Source organism: Electrona antarctica (assembly GCF_951216825.1).
Source record: "Electrona antarctica genome assembly, chromosome: 5".
NCBI lineage: Eukaryota > Metazoa > Chordata > Actinopteri > Myctophiformes > Myctophidae > Electrona > Electrona antarctica.
In genome coordinates, this window is record NC_136810.1 from 47462446 (window position 1) to 47486040 (window position 23595).

Consider the following 23595-nt stretch of genomic DNA (forward strand, 5'->3'; position numbering starts at 1 on the left):
CTCTCCCTGTGTGTGTGTGTGTGTGTGTGTGTGTGTGTGTGTGTGTGTGTGTGTGTGTGTGTGTGTGTGTGTGTGTGTGTGTGTGTGTGTGTGTGTGTGTGTGTGTGTGTGTGTGTGTGTGTGGGGGGGGGTCCATTGGATCACTGTTGTAACCTTGACATGGTATTTATTGTGTAATCCATCAGCATCCTATGGATGGATGGATGGATCTCTAAACTGGTGCATTATCAAGGTTTATGTATCCTAGTGATCATACATTTTATATTATATTACATATAATAATAATAATAATAATAACAATGAAGGGATAAAAGTTTTCAGGAGGGATTTGAAACGGGGGACGGACTGCGAGCCTGATCTCCAGAGAGAGGGCATATATTCATATATTACTGCATGCACGACCACGAGGCCTGTCACAATTATTACATAATCGCCTAATCTAATCGCATTATTTTTGCATAATCGTCAATCGTTTCCATATCAGTGTGAAGTGAGAGGCGCTCTTATCATCGTACATCATCATGCATCATCTCATACTGGCCAATCAGAATGCCTGTTGTCTGAATAGATCTGAATTGATTTCTAAATCCATCCATCGTATTCCTTTGTACCACAGCACTGAGCTAAGATGTTCTGGTTCAAATATATATATATATATATTTTTTTAAATCTGGTGTTTTCTTCCCCAACTAGATCAATAAACTCACCCCAAAATCTTTTCAAGGACTAAAAGGAAATCTACCCTATACTTATTGACTTGATGGCAGTGCTGTGGGTGCTGTGCCAGGTACAGTACTCTCATCTCAGCCACTAACTGTGATCTTCCATCCCATCAGAGAGGCAGAGCAACTGATTAGAACAGTTTAGCTTCTTGTTATTTGTATAGCTCCACAACCTCCTTGCCCTATCTTGGTATAGTGAACTGGTCTTTAGAATGTTTTTTTCCCTTCTATTTATTTTTTATTTTCTCATCTTTTTAGTAGGCTTATAACTGCTACTTGGTGACCTGGCACACCAACCAACCTGATCCAACTATATTCTAGCTATAAGGCTTTTCTCTAGTTTTGTTTTCCCACGCTTGGGTTTTGATGTTCCACTTCCTACCCTAATTGATGAGCTCCTGTAGCCTGGCTAATAAGCCAGACTAATATCACACAACACTGTCGCGGTATATTCTGGTAGGCAACTTTTTTTTGCCAACGGCTGATTCGGTCTGGTTTATTAACCAGGCTAGAGCTCCTGCTGTGTGTCTGCTAATCACCTATAGCATACATGGGTAACTGGCGGCCCAGGGCCACATGCGGCCCCACCTTCACTTAATGTGGCCCTCAGGTTAATATGAGAATACTGATAGATATATTATTGATTTCAGCTAATTACTAGTATTAAAATGTTATTGTCTTTTTTTTGTATGTCCAATGTATTTATATTTAGTTCACAAAGTTAACATAACTATAACTAAATGCATTTGAAATTAAATAAAAAAGGTGACTTTTCAGGATTCCAATTCAAAAATAGCAAAAAGTTATTCAGGATTTCAATTCAAATATAGAAAAAATAGCTGATCTACAAGCTCAAAATGCGACGCGTTTTACGACAGTAATATGTAACAGTACGACAGTAATGAGACATAGTATAATATGCAATGTGGCCCTCTGGAGTGAGTGTGGAAATACAGTGGCCCTCGCCATCGTCAAAGTTGCCCACCCATGACCTATAGTTATGTCAGCTGTGTGTCTGGGCAGTGGCATTCAGTGAGAGAACAATGGGGGTGAGCTCTATTTTCTGTTGACCGTTTTGATCGTTTATTTACGTTTATAGACTAATCTACCTATACGTTTATTTTATCAACCCTTTCAGTACATTTTTGGACCTTGTTTTTCTATCAATAAATCACCTTAACAACATATCTTGTTCACAAGTGAGGGGAGGACGGAGAAGGAGATCAGCCGGAGAAACGGAGCGGCAGGGGCGGTATTGCAGTCGCTGTACCGCACTGTTGTGGTGAAAAGAGAGTTGAGCCAGAAGGCAAAGCTCTCTGTCTACCGAGCAATTTTCGTTCCTACTCTCACCTATATGGTCATGAAGCGTGGGTCATGACCGAAAGAATAAGGTTGCGATTACAAGCAGCCGAAATGAGTTTTCTTCGACGAGTGGCTGGCATCTCCCTTAGAGATATAGGGTGAGAAGTTCAGTCACACGAGAGACTCGGAGTAGAACCGCTGCTCCTTTGCCTGGAAAGGAGCCAGCTTAGGTGGTTCGGGCATCTGGTTAGGATGCCTCTCGGGCGTCTCCCTAGGGTGGTGAGGTCCTCGAGGCACGTCCCACACTGGGAGGAGACCCCGGGGCAGACCAAGGCTTAGTTGGAGGAAACACATCGACTCACTGGCCTTGGAACGTCTCGGGATCCCCCAGGAGGAAGTCACTAACGTTGCTCTGGAGAGGGAAGTCTGGAACACTCTGGTGGAGCTGTTGCCCCCGCGACCTGACTACGGATAAGCGGTTGAAGATGGATGGATGGATGGATGTCATGATAATGATTTGTCACGATCCGAGTTGGCTTTGTTCGATGGAGCGTGTCTTGAGTGTACAGGGTTTCATGAGGTCAGATCAACATATGGAATGTCAGAACAGGTCAGCAAGCTGCAAAAGCCATCATGACTATTGACTACAGGGGAGAATGTAGCCCCAATACGTTCCCTCAGTCCCTACGCTTATTCTGTAGCTCATCTCGGAGCTACATAATGAGTGTAGGGACTGAGGGAACGTATTGGGGCTAGGGAGATGTTGCCCCCATGAAACGTGTGATTCCCTCTTGCCGACATGTGCCGTTAGACCAATTGGCGGCCACTGTCATTGTAATTCCCGCCACACGTGGTACACGTTTCGCCCTCCCTGCCAATCGCAAGACGCCTGTTATGTGACATTGGAGCAGACACCGACCACGCCCACTGCTGTTTGGGTTGTTGACAACAGTGGAACGGTGAAGTTTGTTGAAGAGGCTTCAAGGGTGCTTCATTATACTGCATTTTTAATCTGATTTTCGATTTTCCGACTAGCTTTTCCTAATCGTCGCTCCAACGATGGGCTTGAAGAAGTAATCATGGTGGTGAATTCGGTGCATTGGTTTCGTAAAGGACTCCGGCTGCACGATAATCCTGCTTTGCAAGAGGCGCTGAACGGGGCTGACACCGTGCGCTGTGTTTATATCCTGGACCCGTGGTTCGCTGGCTCCGCCAACCTGGGAGTCAACCGATGGAGGTCTGGGAATATTTATTATACAATTAATGCATAAATAAATACAAACTAAATGATTTAATGAGTGTTGAAGACACATCAGTCATAAATTGATGATAATACGTTTCGTCAAGTAAACATTTCCCTAAATATGTAATTTGTGATTTGTTTTTGTTTATTTTTGCCTGTTGGGTTTTGCTAGCTGGTTGCAGGGTTATGTATATGTGCAAACCATAAACATTATGTGCAGTGCAACGCTTGGGCCTCCCACCAGTCTCCATGTTTTAGCTAATAGCTATGTTGTGACAGACATGAGCCTATTTTGACTCTTAGTGACTATTAGTTGCTGTTGTTGAAATTACCTTTGAAGCAAGTGTTCTGTCCTCATGCAAAAGCGCACGCATGAAATACTGCTTGGTTAAAACTTAAAAGTGCAGTTATTTTTGTTATCGATGATGATTACACTTTAACGGCTATAGAATATTACTGCATTATTCAGTTATAATACAGTTGTCAGCTACAGTAATGCCAGTTTATAACTTAAATCTATCATTTCATGATCTCGACTTATTATTCCAACTAAATGATCATTATTAGCAGTCATTTGTGATTCAGCCAGTTTCATTTTTTTTAAATCTTGTCTGCTAATTTAGCCATATGATTAGGCTACAGAATTTAGCTGATAATTAGACAATTTGCGCTGCCAAATCACAGGGTATCATTTTACTTCCCTATAGGCCTATACTGTATGTTATCTGTTCCAGGGGTTCTCAAAGTAGGATCATCTGGGGGACACACCCAGGTGTCCATGAGGGGGTTCAGGGGGTCCCCAGCAAAAATGAACAACAGTTTAATTTCATCCTTATTTCACTGGCTAGATAGAAGTCAGCCCATTGAGAAATGTATATGAATGTCTTAAGCCACGACATCCTGGCTAAAAGACCTATCATCCTTTATTCACCTAGAAAACATTAAATTCTCAACTAGAGGCTCATTGAATAACTTCTCTAGAACCTGGGACCCTTTTCTTTTATATATTAATTCTTTAACTACAATTGATTAATTTCCCTCTCTTCCCTAGCTTCTTTTATATGGTCATCTCTTGCCTACAAGTCCCCCCCCCCCCCCCCCCCAATTATTCAAGTATTGTTCATTATTGTACATTTTTCTATAAGTCTATTCTCCCCTCATGCCTAGCGGGTGGGTGGGTGGGTATGTGTTATTGTCTGTTTTGTTTTGTCATTGATGGTGTTGTTTTTTTGTTTTGTTTTGTTTTTTGTGTACCATGTTCCTTGTATGTCTTGTATTTTAAAAAATGGAAAAAAAAAAGAAAAAAGAATGTCTTAAGTATTCCGACCAGAGGGTTCACTCTCTCCAGACAGACAATTCAGACAATTCGGTAGCCTACTACTAAAGTCTTCTATTAAAGTCTTCTAAGGCACAAAAGCATTTTAAATGGGGCTTCAGTAGCCTCCCGAGGTTCAGGCTTGGGTTAAGCTCAGGTTACTTTATTTGTACCAATGAGTACATTTGATTTGCTGCAGAGAAGGCATCCATCTTGACACACATTTTACAAACAACACCGAAGATGAACAGTTAAGGTATTTTATTTCCTTTTAACCCATTCAGGCCTGACGTCGAAATAAAAAAAAAAAGTTTTCTAAATCATGACAATTTTCTGAAAGATTTGAGGCACATTTTAACGATTTTTCAAAAATAGCAGACCTACAAGTTCAGCTGAGCTTGTAGATCTGCTATTTTTCAATAGCTAAATTATAACATAATGTTTAAAACACAAAAAGGGGTTCCCGCCCAAAATGGGTTAAAGCCAAAATATTATGTACACCTAAACAACTACTTTTACAAATACAATTGTACGGAAACACTGATATGATGCAGACTAAAATACTGTGTTGGTTAGTCAATGGAATTAATTGAATTGCTAGTACAGATTGAAACTCAATGTTGTAGGTATTATTTGTATACACATCTAACAATACCAGGTGCTAGTGCTATACAGAAGAACACATGAAAACATACAGAAAAACTGAGTCTGCACACCGAATCATTCTAACAAAGGTGATTGAGCATCTATAGGTCTTTGTTCGAATCGTAACCTTGAGGTGGTAATGTACTAATAACACAATCCACTTTATTTATATAGCAATTATAGCACATTTCACAACTAGATGTTTAAAAAGTGCTGTACAGAAAATTAAAATCTAAATACACTCTATAAGCTAAAACACGGAAAACAACAGCAAGATCACACAGTTAAAAACCAAAACAACAAGGGAGACACATCACTGAAGAATACAAAATGCAGCAGTGTCAGCAGACACAGACAGTGAAACACAGAAACTCTCAGATGGAATTAAAGCCAAACAAAGACATAACATAGACCACAGAACTCTCAAACAGAATCAAAAGCCAAGGTATAAAGGTGGGTCTTAAGGTGAGATTTAAAAGTTTTGATGGTGGGGCGCGGGAGCCTCAAGATTCAACTGGCCTGAAGACCACATTGACCTTGAGGGAGTATAATAAACCCTTATTAGTTCAGAGAGATACTGAGGTGCCAAACTGTTCAGTGAATACATATTTTATATATATATATATACTGTATATTAAAAAATCACACCCGTGTGAACTGAGTGGTGAAACTCCCCTCCCCCCTCTCTCTCTCTCTCTCATTAGCAGGCAACAGTGCAGCACTATCTCTCTCTCTCTCTGTTTCTGGCACAACAGCGCCCCTACTGGTACTCATGAGTCACACATGAGTCACACACAAACATAGTCACAAACATAGGTTAACGTCACAGACATTGCGGTTCCTTGGAGTGGTTGCACCACTCAAAAAAACACTCAATGTTATGTTAGTTTTTGCAAGAAGAAGGTTGAACATACTGTACATTGAGACACATATTGGTATTGGTTGATTATTATTTATTATATTTGTCAGTGATCTGTCTCAGTTTGATCGATCAATTACATTCCCCCCCGTGTCACATGTCTCTCGTCAGATTTCTTTTGGAGTCTCTTGAGGACCTGGATAACAGTCTGAAGAAACTCAACTCCAGACTGTTTGTAGTCAGAGGGCAACCTACCGATGTCTTCCCTGGGCTGTTTAAGGTCAGTGTTACTATTAATAATTCATTTGTTACCACACCGGGGGCTGCTAACCTGACATTTGTTGCCACAGGTTAAAGCAATTAAGAAAATGTACCTTTAACCCATTTAGGCCTGACGTCGAAATAAAAAAAACGTTCACTCTGAAAGAATATATATACCTATTCAAAGATTTGTCCCTGGGACTCATCTAAAAGACCATCCCTGCATTCCGGGACTCATTACATTGAAAACCTATTTACATCACTGCTAAAGTATAACAGAATGCTTGAAACACCAAAACGGGTTCCGGCCCAAAATGGGTTTTAAACATCTCTTTTACAAGGGAGCCCTGTCACAGGCACAGATATGGTCAGCTGTAAATCACAAAGGCTAAAACAAATCGAATGCGTTCCAAAGTTGTATCGCTTATAGGGATGTGAACGACTCGGTATTTTGCGAGTCGACGTGTCACTTGTCGTGGCCATATTTGTCTGTGGCCGTATTTGAAGGAATCGGGGAAATAAATATGTATGACGGCGCAATTTATTTGACAACTGTGCTCCCAACGAGAGAGCAGGGGCCTATTTCACGAAACTTGGATTAGGGATTATGCCGGGATTTAACAGATATCCTGGTTTAATATATCTTGCATCAGCGATCAACCGGTTTCATGAAAGCTGATTAATCTTGCCAGTTTAATTTAGCCAGTTAACCTGGATATGTTGAGGCTTGATTTGGTTTCATGAAAGCAATGCCACATTAGTTGCCATGGAAACTAATGCTGTGGACATAGCCTGCTCTGGACCAGGCTAACGGCCAGGTTTAACCAAATCCTGATGTCTTTAGTGTTCATTAACACTTGCATGACGGCTAGAAACCCACCTACTACACGAGCGGATTTCAGATGCTTTTCTGGTCAACTTGAGCATGTTTTTTCTGCGATCCCATTGGCCACTATCTCCCCCAGAGCTTAAGCGACCCGACACCTTCTCCCACCTGCGGCAGGTGGTTCTATTGTGTTTTAAATCGATTCACATTCCAACCTATAGTACATGTCGGCCAGTCTTCATTTGTTAAGCTGCAGTCAGAAAAATAATATATAACTTGTGAATGGTAACGAAATAAGATCCAAAGCCATGTCTTTTTGACAAAAACAGCACAACGCGGTACGTGCGGTGAGTTTGAAAGGCGAGGAGGAAATGCTTATAGGTTACATTTATACTCTTGAGTGAAAAATGGATAGCCTAAAAATGATCTACTGGGAGCTCAACAATATTTACTTAAATTACACATTGGATGACACAACAGTGTAGGTCTGGGTTGGAGCAGCCTAATTTAATAAACTATAGTGTCCGAGTTCGTTTTGAGTGACGCATGCAGCCAGGCGTTGCTCAGAGTCAGACGAAATACGACATTAGAGTTATGTTATGTTGTCATTGTTATATAGATAGAGGGGGAAACATTAGGCTACACGTGTATTCATAGGAGCGCATCCATGTAACAAGTTTCGAATATGATTTGAGCAGGTGGAGAGACGCATCTCATTTAAACTCTGTAGCACGGTTCATAGATCATATGATAGGACCAAGTATGTGATGCATCATGTCTCACCACCACAGATAGAGCTACAAACAACATGAGCTAAAAGGCACTTCCACATACAGTACATCATGCTACATTATTACTGGGATTCATGGACATTGCTGGGACTGTGTGAATTAGGGCCCTGAACATTAAACTTATATTTACTGCTCTGTGCTCATATCCGGTCTATAGCCTACCTACTGTAATGTACGGTAATTTTAGAACACATACTGTATATGCACGGACACACACACGGTTTCTGTATTCTCTAAACCAAGTGGCTAGCAAAATGCAGAGTGAGTAGCCTAGCTAGCAAGCCAGAATAAATACATAACCAAAAATCTGTTCTGAATGTTTAATTGAGATCCGTATGTCAGTATAACGAACAAACCTTTGAAGCTTTAGACGTTCGGGGCCAGTCCCAATTTCAGATGATATATGGTCAGCATTGGTCTCGTATGAATGAATATGAATATTATATCGTCCGGATCTCGATCTACTCAGGAGAATACAATTTACAATTTAGGCATTTAGCAGACGCTCTTAATCCAGAGCGATTTACATTAAGCAATAACAAAACATGGTAATACATCAAATACATAAAAAATAGTCATCAAGAATCATACGTAATCATACGAACCTAACAGTGGAATATCTATATAATGAATGACTATGCGTATACAATAGAGTGCTATGTCTACATGAATGAGACTAGCAGGACAATGCCAAAGACACCAAGAGCTGCCAGCCAGCAAACTAGTGCTGTGGGAACCAACACACGGGCATGAGGACGTCACACATTAACAATTAACATATGTGGATGTACTCAAACATTAACGTATGTGGATGTGCTCAAGAAAGACGCAGGAGAGCAAAGCACCAACGATCCAAATGTATGGAGAACCGGGATGACTGGAAGTGGGGATGCACATGCAGATTAGACACACCAATGTGTCTAAACTAAAGCCTCTACCCCAGAGAGAGAGAGAGAGATCTAGGGCTCCATTTTCGTCACCGCTAAACCCCTTATCCCTAAACTTCTTTGCCTTTTTTACGATTTTGAAAAACATTTTTGAATAGTTCAACTAGCCAATCTAAATTGACACGTTGTGAGCTTGTAGACTGGCTATTTTAACTATTCAAAAATGTTTTGCAAAATAGTAAAAAAAGGCAAAGAAGTTTAGGGATAAGGGGTTTAGCGGTGACGAAAATGGAGCCCCTAGTCTGTACTGGTCTGCTGTCAGTCTGAAACCTGTGTCTCAGCTCGAGCTCTCTTATGGACTCAGACAAATGGCTCCATACTGTACATGCAAGTTGTTTGAGCCTGCATAGTGCCTACTATGTTACAAATGGGTTGTGGGAATTGGCACAGCCTCACGTTGTGAGGTCATTCATGACAGTGGGTATGCCACGTGCAGCAAGCTGTGCTGCTGTTGTACCTGACCTTCCAGAATCACAAGGCTAATAAACTGAACATCCTCCACTTTATTAAGCAAAACAGTGCTGTACTACTGCCACCGCCTCTTTCACACCATGATAATAATAGACACTGACTGTATTTATTTGTTTCACATAGCTAAGCTCTCTCTCTCTGACGTAAATAATAGGCCTGGGCCGTGGCTCAGTGGTCCAGGCACCTTGGCTGGTAATCCAGTCTGGCAGTGTGCCACGCGTTCGACTCCCGGTCCTGACGGCCTTTACTGCATGTCTTCCCCCCCATCTCTCTCCCCATTTCCTGTCAGCCTACTGTCTGTCCCTCCATAAAATATATAAAATAAAGGTGAAAGCCACAAAAAAAATACATTAAAAAAAATAAAAAGATCTTGAACTCTATGGCCTCTTGTTTGAGGCTGATGTTTATCGGCGGCACAATTGTTGGGTTTTACGCAATGCATGGTGGTGGAGTCAGTACTGTTGATGCCAACATATAAAAAACGGTGGTCCGAATTAAAATGGCTAACCCAGCACAAGAATACTCGCTTTTATGGAATTATTTCTCGTCATTCTTTATCAGTCTGTGTACAGTTGACGGTGATTAAAAAGAGGACGGAGGACATAGTATTTACTTGCCGGTTAGATCTACAGTAGCTGTCATCAGAATGAGAATTAGCTTTTATTATCGTGTCACAGGTTTACAGGTGTAAAGAAGTGGATGACTTTTCTTTTTCCGAGTGTGCTACATTTGTAGTTTTCAAACTTGGTCAAACTTGGTCAAACTTGGTCAAACTAGGTCAAACTTGGATGTTGTCAGCAATATATTGCTGGAACACCACATTCATGGTGTGGATGGCGATGGCTTTAGGATAGAAGCTGTGCAGGTGACAGTGTTGACACTTGATAGCCTTTTACAGTATATTCTCCTTGACATTCTTATTTGTATTGTCCCTGCAATTGTCACAAAGCAACTAGAACAACCTCAAGCCCTCTGTGGACAAAATATTTGAAAATAGTTGACCTGAACGATTTCCAGCAAATTGTTTGGTCCGTGGATACAATCTTTGATCATACTCAATAAATCATATAGAAAAACATAATGTACAGTACCTGACCATATTTGTACACATCTGTCAAAAGGATAAAACACAAAAAAGCTTGAGAGCTTATTTAGATTTTGGTCATTTGAATGTTCTGATGTGGTTGTAGCCATAATCTAAATCTTCAAATCAATACTCAATCAACACAAAGCCTGCAGGTGTAGCTTACAACCTCAGCCTGATGGAGAGATGACCTAAAAGTCTAATATCTCCCCCCGAGCAACAGGGAATTCCCTTTGTCTTAAGATGTTAAGATGTTGGCTTTCCACCTGGGAGACCTGGGTTCGAATCCCGGGTGTTACACACACGCATGCATAAGCACACACCGGTGCGGCGGTGCTCATACATGCAATCGAGTCATCTAATTTCTCAACTGGAAAATCCAGAGCTCAACAATGTGTCCACGCTGTCATGAATTTACAATTTAGACATTTAGCAGATGCCAATGTCATGCCAATGATCAAACTACTTTATCTCCACGCTACTACGTATATCATCACCAGAGCACCTACAGTACTGTCAGCTCACAACTTGGGCATTGAAGGCACGGATATTTTTGCAGATTGCAGACAATGCGGAGCAAGGGGAGCTCTCGCTGTTGTTCACGCAATGTCCCTCCCGTTTTAAACTCACCAGAGAATTGTTTGCATTCGCACAAATAATGGCAGTTATATTTTGAGGTCACACAGATTAGATTTCCTTTTTATCTTTTTTTTTATAATTTTTATCCCATGATTTTGCAACCCAGTTTTTTCACCCAGTGCCAATTATCTAATGTAATCCTGGGTGCTACACTTCCTGTGCCAACCTGGGGGGGCAGCGGACTGACCTCATGCCTCCTTCAATGCATGAGGAGTCCAAGCTGCTTCTTTTCACCTGACGGGGGGGGGAATTTCGTAGCGCGTGGAAGGAACACGTTATTCCGACCAGTTCCTTTCCCCTCCATCAGGCGCCCCGGCTGGCCCTGGGGAGGTAGTTTTAGAGACCAGGATTACTGCATGTTTTTGTGAGGGTACCTACCCTAGGGGACACGGGGAGAACATGCAAACTCCCAGATTAGATTTCCTGATCATCTGCAACAAAAGATTTTGCAATTTCGAGCCCCATTAACAAAGTCTCTTGTGTGCTGCTGGGCTGGCTATGTGGATTGCACATAGCTTTAGGAAAGAATCTGTGCATGTGACAGTATTGACACCGATATTCTTTTATATTCTACTTGACAGTGACAGTGACACCCTTGTATTGTCTCAGCAATGGATACAGAGAACACAGTAAGGGCCTCCCCAGGCCCTCTATGCCCTCAATATAATATATTGACAATATACAATATTATTGTAAAAGTTGTTTTCTACAAATTGTAATCAAACTGTATGGAATAGTGACCTTCGTTCTACACAGCAACTTAATATGATTTTAGAAAAGGTTTTTCTCATTGTGTACATACAAACAGCTTTTCAGAAAATGGCAAAAAAAAAGTTTTTCCCCACTAACATCTGTTTTGGAATTTAGCTGTGGTTTGGTTGGTTGCAGACTCATGAAATATTTTGTCTTCTGATGCAGAAGACAAAATACTACTGTAACTGTACCAGTCCTCTCTAATACATTTCCCCTCTTGTTTTTCTGTGTCTCCTCTGTCTTGGCTTCTGTTCAGGAGTGGAAGGTGACCAGGCTAACGTTTGAGTATGACCCAGAGCCTTATGGGAAGGAAAGGGATGGGGCCATTATTAAGATGGCCAATGAGTTTGGTGTGGAGACCGTGGTCAGAAACTGTCACACTCTCTACAACCTGGACAGGTTTGACATATTTCCGATGCACACATTACACACACAAAACAATTAGGATTGTTGAAAACCAAACCAAAAACTGAATTGGGATCACTTTGATATGTTCGGATCAACAAATCAAAACTAAGCTGGATAATCTTAAAAATATATATATCTAAATCCCAAAAATTATAATAAATAAGATTGGGATCAGTTTGAGCCTTACCTTATCTTAAAATGCCTGGTAATGTTTGTAAAAAAAATTAAAAGGAAAAAAAACTGTAGCCTGGCCCTGGTTGATTTCTTTTGTCACATTTGCAGTGGCCTCTTGCCTACCTCTCAGAACAGTGTATTCAACCAAATCAAAGAGATCATATCATTTTCTCGAAGCGCATTTCAAAAATAAATGTAATTTTGTTCAACCTAAAATGATCTTCAACAAAATAGGCACAACATTCACATCATCCACCACGTCACCCTCTGCTATGACCTGATAAAAAGCTTCACACACAGGGGTGCACATAACGTTTTAGGGCTGGTTCTCAGGGGAGCACCTGGAGATGTTGCTTGGTACGCACTGCTGGCGGACGTCTCTACTCTACCACAACGTTACTTTAGCCGGGACGCACACGCAAATTGGACACACCAACGGACCGACATGCAGAAACAACGGTCGGACATGTGGTCGGACATGCGCTGCTTCGTGCTTGTGGTTAGGGTTAGGTTAGGGTTTGACATAAGTTGTCGGTCTAATGACAGTCGGACCAATATTATGTCTAAACTAGAAAATGTGCCCCTCGGGGCACAGGTCTCCACCAAGCCAGGTCAGGTATTGGCCTCCTGGTGGCGCTATAATAGGCCAATGTGAAAAGGGTGCCATTTCTTCATACGCCTTTGATGGCAATTGGATGATTTGAGGCATTTTGTTCCAAAAATGTGTTTTGCAAAAATCAACCTGTTGGTGGCGCTATAACAGGCCAATGTGAAAAGGGTGGGATATATTCCTCAGCCTAGTAAGAAAATGTGTGAAAGATTTCACGTAAATTGCATGCTGCGTTCATGATTTGAGGCTTTTGTTAAAAACGGGGCAATCTTGCAAACTGTGAAAGCCAATTATAGCCAATTAGGATGGAATATGAAATATCGGACAGATCCGACTTGAGCACATGACCATAGAGATACTGTGTAACGATTTGTGAGATTTTTGGACAGAATCTGGAGGAGTAATATCAAAAAATGTGTTTTACAAAAGTCGGCCTCCTGGTGGCGCTATAAAAGGCAGATGCGGAAAATGCAGGTCAAAGGTTTGTCCTTGTCCTCTAGGGAGTGTGTATGCAACATTAGCTGGTAACGGAAGGAAGGACGGACGGACGGACAGACACACACACACACACACGGACGGAGTGCAAAACATACTCTCTCCCCATGCCTTCGGCCTGGTGGAGACAACTAAAGCCTGTACCTGAGAGTTTAGCCAGCATGAGATGGATAAAATGAACTATCACCCTAATGCCCGGGAGGTGCCATGTTTAATGTACTTCCAAAGTGTGTACCTTGTTTTAAGTCACAGGTGCGTGTTTTTCATATCATAACTTTGGCTAAAATCTTGTGTTTAATCCACGTGGGTTCTTGTTCACTTGGTTAGACTAGAGCTAGGGGCAGCGGTGGCCAAACGGTTTGCGGAGCGGTCTTGTTATCGGAAGTTCGCCAGTTCGAATCCCCGGACCGGCACGTTAAAATTACCACCGCTGAAGTGCCCTTGAGCAAGGCATTGAACCCCTACCATGAAATGTTCTATGAGCAGGGTCTGGCTTTAAACAAGCATCTCGAGCTTAGTCCATTCACCCTGGGTAAACAAAGAACTTTGCTTTGCTTTTAGCTTCGAACGGCGTCAGTAATGATTCATTACAACTTGTCATGGCAGCTTGGTTACAACTGAAATGGTATTCCTCTTCCTCTTCAAAATAAGAGCCACTTGTAAGTTGTAATGATCATTGGTCAACGCTAGTTTTACTTACCGGAAGTGTATATAGACATTTCAAGTACGTGACACCAGACACCCATGTTCATACAGTATGTGTAAAAGTGTGCAGGACAAAATGAGGACGTGTGCCTCCAAAGTGATGGCAGTCGCAGCAGTTGTGGTCTAACCAGATTAACAATGCACCTGATATCAAGGCCAAAGTGAAAACACACTTGGAGGGTAACAGCGTAACGTCTCCTTCCAGCCTGGAGGTGGTGAACAATACCTGGCATGATTCTCGTGTTCTCTCAGCCCGTGTATCAGAGTCTCAATCAGTAGTCACCTGCAATGTATCAAATGACTAGATTTGTGGTTGGTTTTGTCACTGAGTGAGAATGAGTAACATCCAGACATAAATGTATAACAATGAATGGATGGACATGGAAAGTTTTAAACTACTGACCCCGACCCCATTTGAAAGCCATACATTCATTTACTAGCCAAGGCTTCCTTGAAAATCCGCTGAAAATCTTAATCTACTATCAAGTTCACCACACATTGATTGCAGGAGTCTAAATTAAGCATAATTCTGGATAAGGTTTTGATTGTGGTTGCAAATAATGCAGACTCAATTTGTTGCTGTGTGTATCAGTGGGTACTAGTGCATGTCACTGAGTGTTTGATTGTTACCAGTGCACCGGCATTGAGCAAATCATACTAAAATATGCATCCATTCCATGGCCAAGAAGACACTTTATTTTAACCAATGGATATCTAGGCAGCAGCCTTAACACAAATGCAGCTAGAAGATGGTGCTGTAAGGTCTATGCCACAGTTATACAGTAACATGCTTCTATCGTGTTCTTCCTGCAGTGTAAATATGTGTAAAGAAGTTTAAGCTAAATTGTCTTAATTGTGAATGGACCACCATGAGATACACATAGATGGAAGAAGAACTTTATTTGTTTGGTACTCTATTCTCTGATCAGGAGAGACATGCTGCTATTTTGGTGCACAACACCTATACTTGTTGCAACCAAGTACAGTCAGGCCCCCAAGCTGGGATCAAGCTGGGACATTGTGGTTCACACGTTAATTAATGCCACCAGCAGAACTGTTCTTAAGCACATTTTAGACATTAGCTGCTAACAGTTCAAGGCAGATTATGAAACCAGTCCTGCTTTGTGAACTCAAGTGACTTCTCTTGGAGAAATGAAATAAACATCTTGAAATGAAAGCAAGAGTTTCTGCAGCACATCAAACAGTGACATCAAGTGGCCACCCCTCGCTACTACAGATCACACTCCCAGACATGTGTGTGTGTGTGTGTGTGTGTGTGTGTGTGTTTGGGGGGTGTGTGTGTGTGTGTGTGTGTGTGTGTGTGTGTGTGTGTGTGTGCACGCACGCACGCACGCGCGCGCGCGCGGGGGAGCTTAGTTGTGTTATGTGAGAGAGTCAGAGAGGGGAAAGAGGAGAGATGAGGCCTCATCTGTTAGGTGTTTGTGTTTTGATGGAGGGCTGTGTGGGGATTGACATGTGAGGCTGTACGTACGTGCTCTGTGAGTACACTGGCTGGCTGAACTTCACCTGCGATAAAGTGACCAATAGGAACCTAACCGCTCCTGCAATGAACCAATAGGGATTCTGAAACGACTTACATATAGAAATGTGTTGTATAAGATAGAGAAACTGACAGACACTGTCATCTGATATATTGCCCCAAACAATATTATCCATAACATCTCATATTTTGGGCAACCACCACTGTAAACGTTCACATTTTCAAACAGGTTCACCTATCTCACTCAGAATACTTAACGTTTTTTATGTAAACTGTATTCAGATTTTATCTTTTTGACTTTCATTTCACTCCCAACAAAAAACATATTTCAGCTTAATTCCCATATGCATAAGCAGTGCTCAAAACACTGCATTCCTGTAATTTAATTGCAGTGTGAAAATATGTTAATTCTTTGCACAGAATAGTAATAATATTGAAGCACTTGACAGTTTCTCTTCAGTGTCAAAATTGTAGTTGATGGGTTTAATCTCTGGAAATGGAGATCACACAAAGAAAAGATGTTGTAGAGTATGGAACCCGATAAAATGTTGTTTGAACTCAAAGTCAAAAAGTATATTAACAAAAGAATAAGACTCAGCAGATACGGTGTGTTTAAATAATACAAATGGTTCATTCCATTCAGAGAGAAAAGATACAAGGTTACAGTATGCAGGCAGATAGCTATTATAATAACAATCTTTATTGTCTCGAAGGATATTCATCTTCACAGTCTGTTCCAAACACCCACAACAAAACAACACATTGCACAGAAAAACATATCACCATGACAACACAAAACATGACACGGTCAATTTCTCCTGGATGGTACAAAGGTTTCTCTAACAAACAGTACAAATGAATAATGATAGGCTCTTTATGACAGATGCAGAGAAGAGAAGATGACATGATGGTGCCAGTTTATCGGATGAGACAGGATGATGTGCCTGATGAATAGGCATATTACAGTTGGAGGCCATCGATATTGTCCTTTTTCTTTGCGTGATCTGCGCAAAAGGACAGTTTGGTGTTTTAAACATTATGTTATAATTTAGCTATTGAAAAATAGCAGATCTACAAGCTCATAGCGCGCCACCGAGTGGCGCGCTACGAGCTTGTAGGTCTGCTATTTTTGAGAAATCGTGAAAATATTTATTTCAGAAAACTGGAGGATTTAGAAGGATTTTTTAAAATTTTGAGGTCAGGCCTAAATGGGTCAAATGATAAGGGACAATATCGGTGGCACCCAACTGTATCTCTTGACCGGCAGTCGTCAAGTCTGTGTTATAGTGTGGCCAAGTTTGAGCTGTTATTGACGGGTTCCTCTTATCAATGACCTTGTAGGCAGGAGGACATGTTCTCCTTCAGTAAAACACAAACCCTGACTTCTAGAGGAAAGGGCGAGAGCTGACACTAGGATGAGTTAAACGGTACAAAAAACATACATGATTTGGGCTTATGCAGGATTGTTACAAATACGAGCAATTATTGATCGATAAAGCAGATAAAACCGACCTATCAGTAGTGCAATAGGGAAAAATATATATTTAAATAAGAATACACAGAATACAAACAGATACACAGTAAAATGAATGAAATTATAATGAAAACATAGCTTTATTAATCCCCAAAGGGAAAACTATATTAACCACCAGTATATGCCACAACATCCTGCATTTGGCATGCAGACCCCTAGACAAAAATAGGGACCCCAGACAAAAATAGCAGACCTACAAGCTCGTAGCGCGCCACTCGGTGGCGCGCTATGAGCTTGTAGATCTGCTATTTTTCAATAGCTAAATTATAACAATGTTTAAAACACCAAAAGGCGTTCCCGCCCAAAATGGGTTAATTCAACTCAGAAGCGTGTACATAATGTGAGTGTACAAGAGTGTAGAAATGAACCCAGAAAAATTGACCCTTACACCTCCATTTGGTTCCATTTGTAGATCAACGCTTTGGTAGAGGTTCGCGTTTGTTAATGTGCTACGTAGCATGCATACTAGTTTTCTCTCTATATATAATTTTCATTCTGTACTTTCTCTGTACTTTCTGGACCCCTAATATACGGTATATTTTGCAGTTAATGTCTATAGGAAATCGATAACGCCACTGATGTTGAATCACTTCCATCCATCTTCAGACTGGAGCTGTCCCACAAGATCTCCCACAATATGGAAGCTCTTGTGGGACAGCTCCACAATATACTATGTGCTCACATATCACTGTACCAATCCATTTCTGTTCTCCTTTACAGGATCATAGAGATAAACAACAACAGTCCTCCGTTAACATTCAAGCGTTTCCAGGCCATTGTGAACAGACTGGAGCTTCCCAGGAGACCTATGCCTACCATCAGCCAGCAGCAGATGGACACATGTAGAACTCACATAGCTGAAAACCATGACCATCACTACAGTGTGCCGTCCCTGGAAGAACTAGGTGAGAGAGCAAAAGAGGCAGGCCATATTTGTGCGTGTGCATGCGTGCGTGCATGTCTGTGTGCCTGGAGCTAATTTTGCGAACTGCTGGACCGTACATGTTTTGTACTTTGTACTGAAATGTAACTTTAATTTTATAATATTGGAAGTCAGGGGGCTCTGATCGAACTGAAATCAGTCAATCTTTTAAATGAATACCATGCCTATCTGTGAACGTGTGTTAAATCGATGCGATCGCTGCCCTGTTAGGTCCACTGTTGCGCTGCAGTGTATCTACATAGGTGGTGCGATTATTTAGTTTTCTGGCTTTGCCATGGGTTGGCTCCCACAGTGTCCGTTTGCTTTCCACCAGTTCCGGGTGCCTGACACGGTGTCCAGCCAGCCTCATCCTTTTCTCTCTTGTCTGTGACCAATGGTAGGTCCCCACGTTTCTGAGATGTGGTCCTCCCATATGAGACTTAATTAGTGCCATTTGTAAGAACTCCTCAAACTCCTTTTAGATGGCCAGACCTTGCACTAATCTGTTCTCAAGGTCTTTGAATTGGCAAATGACAATACAGACTATGGTCCTCATTCACAACGGCGTTTACGCTCATAAAGTTACGTGAGCAGAGCGTGAGCGGACAGGCATTTACGTGGATTCCCACATTACGTGGGAATTCATGAACTTGAACGTGAACTTGACGCTGACGTTGGTTGGTCGGAAACTCCGCAAAAAGCTGCGCCAGCTCTTATGGTCGTGTACGGCTTGCGTAGATTTATTAAGAAGGCTTTAGTCTACATGCTGAATCAATTAAAAGTCCCCAAACCTCAGATAAAAAAAAAAAAAAATGATATCTTATATAAAAGCCAAGTATCACTTGTATGCCTAAATGCATGCATTCTAGAGGCAAGTTAGCCTAGAGTCCCATACAGAAACTGCCCCCGCAAGCACGACACCTTTTTATTTATTTATTAGGATATTTCTAGCATGCGCGACCATCAAACCAGGCGACACCAGGCAAATCGCTTGGGAAAAATGCGGAAAGGATACACTCGGCGATCCGCACAAATGAAGTGATTACACCAGCTTCCCTGAATAAGACGGGAGCCAATCGCAGCTTGATCGGACGGATAAATACGATGATATTAAGTATCTGTTTACGCATATGTTACACTGCGGCGTATTTCTCCTTTGTGAATGAGGACCTATGACTCTGACACGTTGGCTTCAATATCAGTTCTCGTTTGCAAGTGACACCGTCGTGCAGCGGTGTATAAATTAGGCATCAGCTGGACTGTGAGAGTCAATCATAAGAATAAAGAATGTATGGCAGAAATAGGATTCCCTTCTACTTTCAGGCTGTAAATCAATCAATCTTTCTTACTAGGGTTCAAGATGGAGGGTTTACCTCCTGCTGTGTGGAGAGGAGGTGAGTCTGAAGCCCTGGACAGACTAAACAAGCACCTGGACAGAAAGGTAAAGACACTACTTAAAGCTCAATCTGCACGTATCAGAGTGGCACACAATATTAAAGGGGGAATGTCATTCCCCTCGGGAGATAAGAACGGCTATTTTTCATGCTAACGTGATTATGACGTCAGCCAGGCAATACAATTTTCCCCGTCTTCTATGCGGGCTTGCTCGCAGAAGTAGCATAGCAACTTATGCTACTCTTTTGGTGTCACATTTAGCTTCATACTGGGTGAAAGTCTCATTCAAAAAATTATTTTTTCGCTCGAAAATGTTAGTTACAATGACATTGAGTTGACGTGTTTTTTTTTTTTGGTAACTGTTGCATAATCGCAATTTCGCACTCGAGTCCCATGCCCCGGCCATCTAGCTCTGTCTCCCCCCCGCTGACATGCCCTCAACCACGGCTAAGTTCAGCCTGCTGCGGTCGGAGCCTTGCTCACAGGTTGAGCAGCACTGCAGCGGGCTAAAATGCATATCCGTCATTCAAATATCTCATGTACCACAACATTGTTCAAGTGCACTGTGTGTTTATGCTTATTCATTGTAATAATCAATATCGCTATGATGATTTATCGCCGCGCCGCTCCGCATGACAGCATGTAGTCTAGCCCGTCTCAGATGCCCCCTCTCACCGCCGGCCGCCGGGGCACTGAGCCCGTGAGCCGGCCCTCTTCTCGTCATGCAGGCTGCAGTACTCATAGGCTCATAGCACACGCACACACACACACACACACACACACACACACTCTCTCTCTCTCTCTCTCTCTCTCTCACACACACACACACACACACACACACACTCACTCACTCACTCACTCTCTCTCTCTCTCTCACACTCACACACACACATACACACACACACACACACACACTCTCTCTCTCTCTCTCTCTCTCTCTCTCTCTCTCTCTCTCTCTTCAAATGCCGTAGTTACCACAACATTGTGAACTGTGTGTTTGTTTATTCATTGTAATAGTCAATATCGGGTCGCTATGATGAATTATCGCCCTCGTTGTCCGATCCGCTCCGCGGGGCTGAAGCATGTAGTCTCCCGGCAATCAGATCATGCCACACCGGGGCATTTGCACTGGGGCTCATCGTGTCGTGAGCACAAGTAACCTGACACCGATATGGGGGGGGGGGAGCTCTCTCTCTCTCTCTCTCACACACACACACACACACACACACACACACACACACACACACCCCAATATGGGGGGGCGGGACCTCTCTCACTCACACACACACACACACACACACCGATATGGTCTCTCTCTCTCTCTCTCTCTCACACACACACACACACACTTCATTTTCACATCGCACAACATGCACAATGATTGTTTACTTTCAATTAATTATCAAAAAGTATTCTTGTTTTTCATTCATTGGTAGAATGTTCCCACACTAGTGAAGTTTGTAAAGCAACTACTACAGATAATATTTCATGTTCTTGCTGTCTACGAGGAAACCACCTTCGTAATTCCTTTATTGTCTCCACCAGGCCGAAGGCATGGGGAGAGAGTATGTTTTGCACTCCGTCCGTCCGTCCGTGTGTCCGTCCGTCCGTCCGTCTGTGAACAGCTAATCTCTGGCACCGTTGGCTTGATCGCAGCCATACTCTGCACACACCCTGAATGCCAGAGCTGAACCTCTGCCCCAAAGTTTTCACATTGGCCTGTTATAGCGCCACCAGGAGGCCGCTTTGTGCAAAACAAATGTTTTGACAGTACACCTACAGATTTTGTCCAAACATTACGCAAATTGGTACACAGTCTCTCTAGAGCCATTCAACGAAACGGGTCTTTCAGATTTTTCAGACTCCATCCTGATTGGCTAAGATTGGCTTCCAAAGTTCGCAGGAGTTCTCCGTTTCAAACAAAATGCTGCAAATCATGAACACATCGTGTGATTTCCGTGAAATTTTGCACGCACATTCCCACTAGGTCGAGGAAGAAATGCCACTTGAATATTTTCAACTCAGCCTAATGGTGGCGCTATAACTGGCCGAAAAGTGTTTTTACCTCTAACTGCACGGATCTGTGGATAACTTTGTATGCCAACTCCCTAGACGCCAACGAAAAACCTTTGCTGGAATTTTTCACATCTGCTCTTTATAGCGCCACCAAGAGGCCGACATATGTAAAACACATTTTCTAATATTACTCCTTCAGATTTTATCCAAATTTCACGCAAATCGGTACACATGCTCTCCATAGTCATGTGATCAAGACGGGTTTGTTTGATTTCTCATAATCCACCCTCATTGGCTACGATTGGCTTCTAAACTTTTCAGGAGTAGCCCGCTTTGTACCCGTTTTGTACAAATCGCCACAACTACTCAACGCAGCGTCCGATTGTGGTGAAACTGTGCATGCATATTCCCACTAGGCTTTGGAAGAAATGCCACTTGACAGTTTTCAAATCAGCCTCATGGTGGCGCTACAACAGGCCAAGCCGCGTCACACACACACACACACACACACACACACACACACACACACACACACACACACTATATTGCTCTTAAACATTTTGCCATACATCACACACACACACTCCTATCCTCCTGGTGGAGACCTGTGCCCAGAAGGGCACTTTTTCTAGTTGATTCTGTTGGTTATCTCTGCCCTACCAAGCTATGTACATCATATGTTGATGTGTTGGTTATCTGCAGCCTACCAAGCTCTAGATTCTGATTTTTTTCCCATGCTGTATTGATGTATCATTGTAGGAGAGATGACAGGCAAACGTTGATCAAAATAACAATTCTACACCATACCCATTTAGGACTGAGACCAGATTCTACTAAATGTTTTCTAAATCATTTTCTGAAAAACCTGTTTCTATAAAAGTGGTTTTCAAACTATTTCATGTCAAGGACCCCAAAATATGTATGTAATTGGCCGTGGACCCCAATCTTAAAATGTTGTTTCATGGACCTCCCAGAAACGTTCGCTGTGAATGAATATTATATTCAAAGATTGGCACTCATTTCACGATTTCTCAAAAATGCCAGATCTACAAGCTTAGATCGTTACTCTGTGCACTCTGTGTATGAGCTTGTAGATCTGCTATTTTTAGTTTGTTATTTTTTATGAACTTGTTGATCTATTCTATGTAGATCTGCTATTTTTATGTTGCTCCCATGTAATGGGTCCCTGGACCCAGGGATGGTCATTTAGATGGGTCCCAGGAGTCCTACTTCAACGACGTTAGAGTACAGTAGGCCTACTGAGTACAGTATTCCATCCCAGAATCTAAGGATGTAATTTTCACTTCAAACTGCAATGATGCAAATAGCCTGCATCCTGTCCGGTCTCAGAGGAAAAAATACGTGAATGTGAGTTTCGCATTTCCCATTCACGTGAATGGGGAAAATTAATTCACTAACTAATTAATGTCTTAGCAAGGAGATAGCACACGATTCCCGATGAAGCCGGTCGTTTTGACATATGAGTGGGTGCGGCAAAAACTGGGAGGAGTAGCGTGACACAATAAAGTTTATAGGCCTAATATACAATAACGTCACCTTATTAAACTAATGGCCTAAGTCATTTTTTGCCGAAAATGAGTTTTTGGCCTAAATCAACTCCTGGTGATGCTGGCCACCTCTGGTAAAATCGCCCCCTAACGTAAAAGGCCTCCCTGTTACACCCTATTAAAAAAATGGCCTATGTCAAGAGTGAGACTTAGGCCATTTTATTTTGCCTAAGTCATAATAAAATGTGACTTAGGCCATTTTAACACACCTTTCAAAATGGGACTGAATGGGACTTAATGGGAGTGAATGGGAGGTACTGTTACTATGGGACTGATACTATGGGAGTGAATGGGAGTGAATGGGAGGTACTGTACTATGGGACTGATACTATGGGACTGAATGGGAGTGAATGGGAGGTAATGTTACTATGGGACTGATACTATGGGAGTGAATGGGACTGAATGGGAG

General features: G+C 42.1%; 1 protein-coding gene across 1 annotated transcript in view; it reads left to right on the forward strand.

The window, feature by feature from the left end:
* Positions 1-2929: 2929 nt before the first annotated feature.
* Positions 2930-23595, forward strand: part of cry2 (cryptochrome circadian regulator 2) — a 41490-nt gene continuing 20824 nt past the window's right edge. The window contains exons 1-5 of the mRNA XM_079501961.1: positions 2930-3261; positions 6258-6366; positions 12115-12257; positions 18006-18190; positions 19560-19648. Of these exons, the coding sequence (XP_079358087.1) occupies positions 3104-3261; positions 6258-6366; positions 12115-12257; positions 18006-18190; positions 19560-19648 (684 nt within the window). The 5' untranslated portion in view covers positions 2930-3103. The remainder of the gene's footprint in view (positions 3262-6257; positions 6367-12114; positions 12258-18005; positions 18191-19559; positions 19649-23595) is intronic.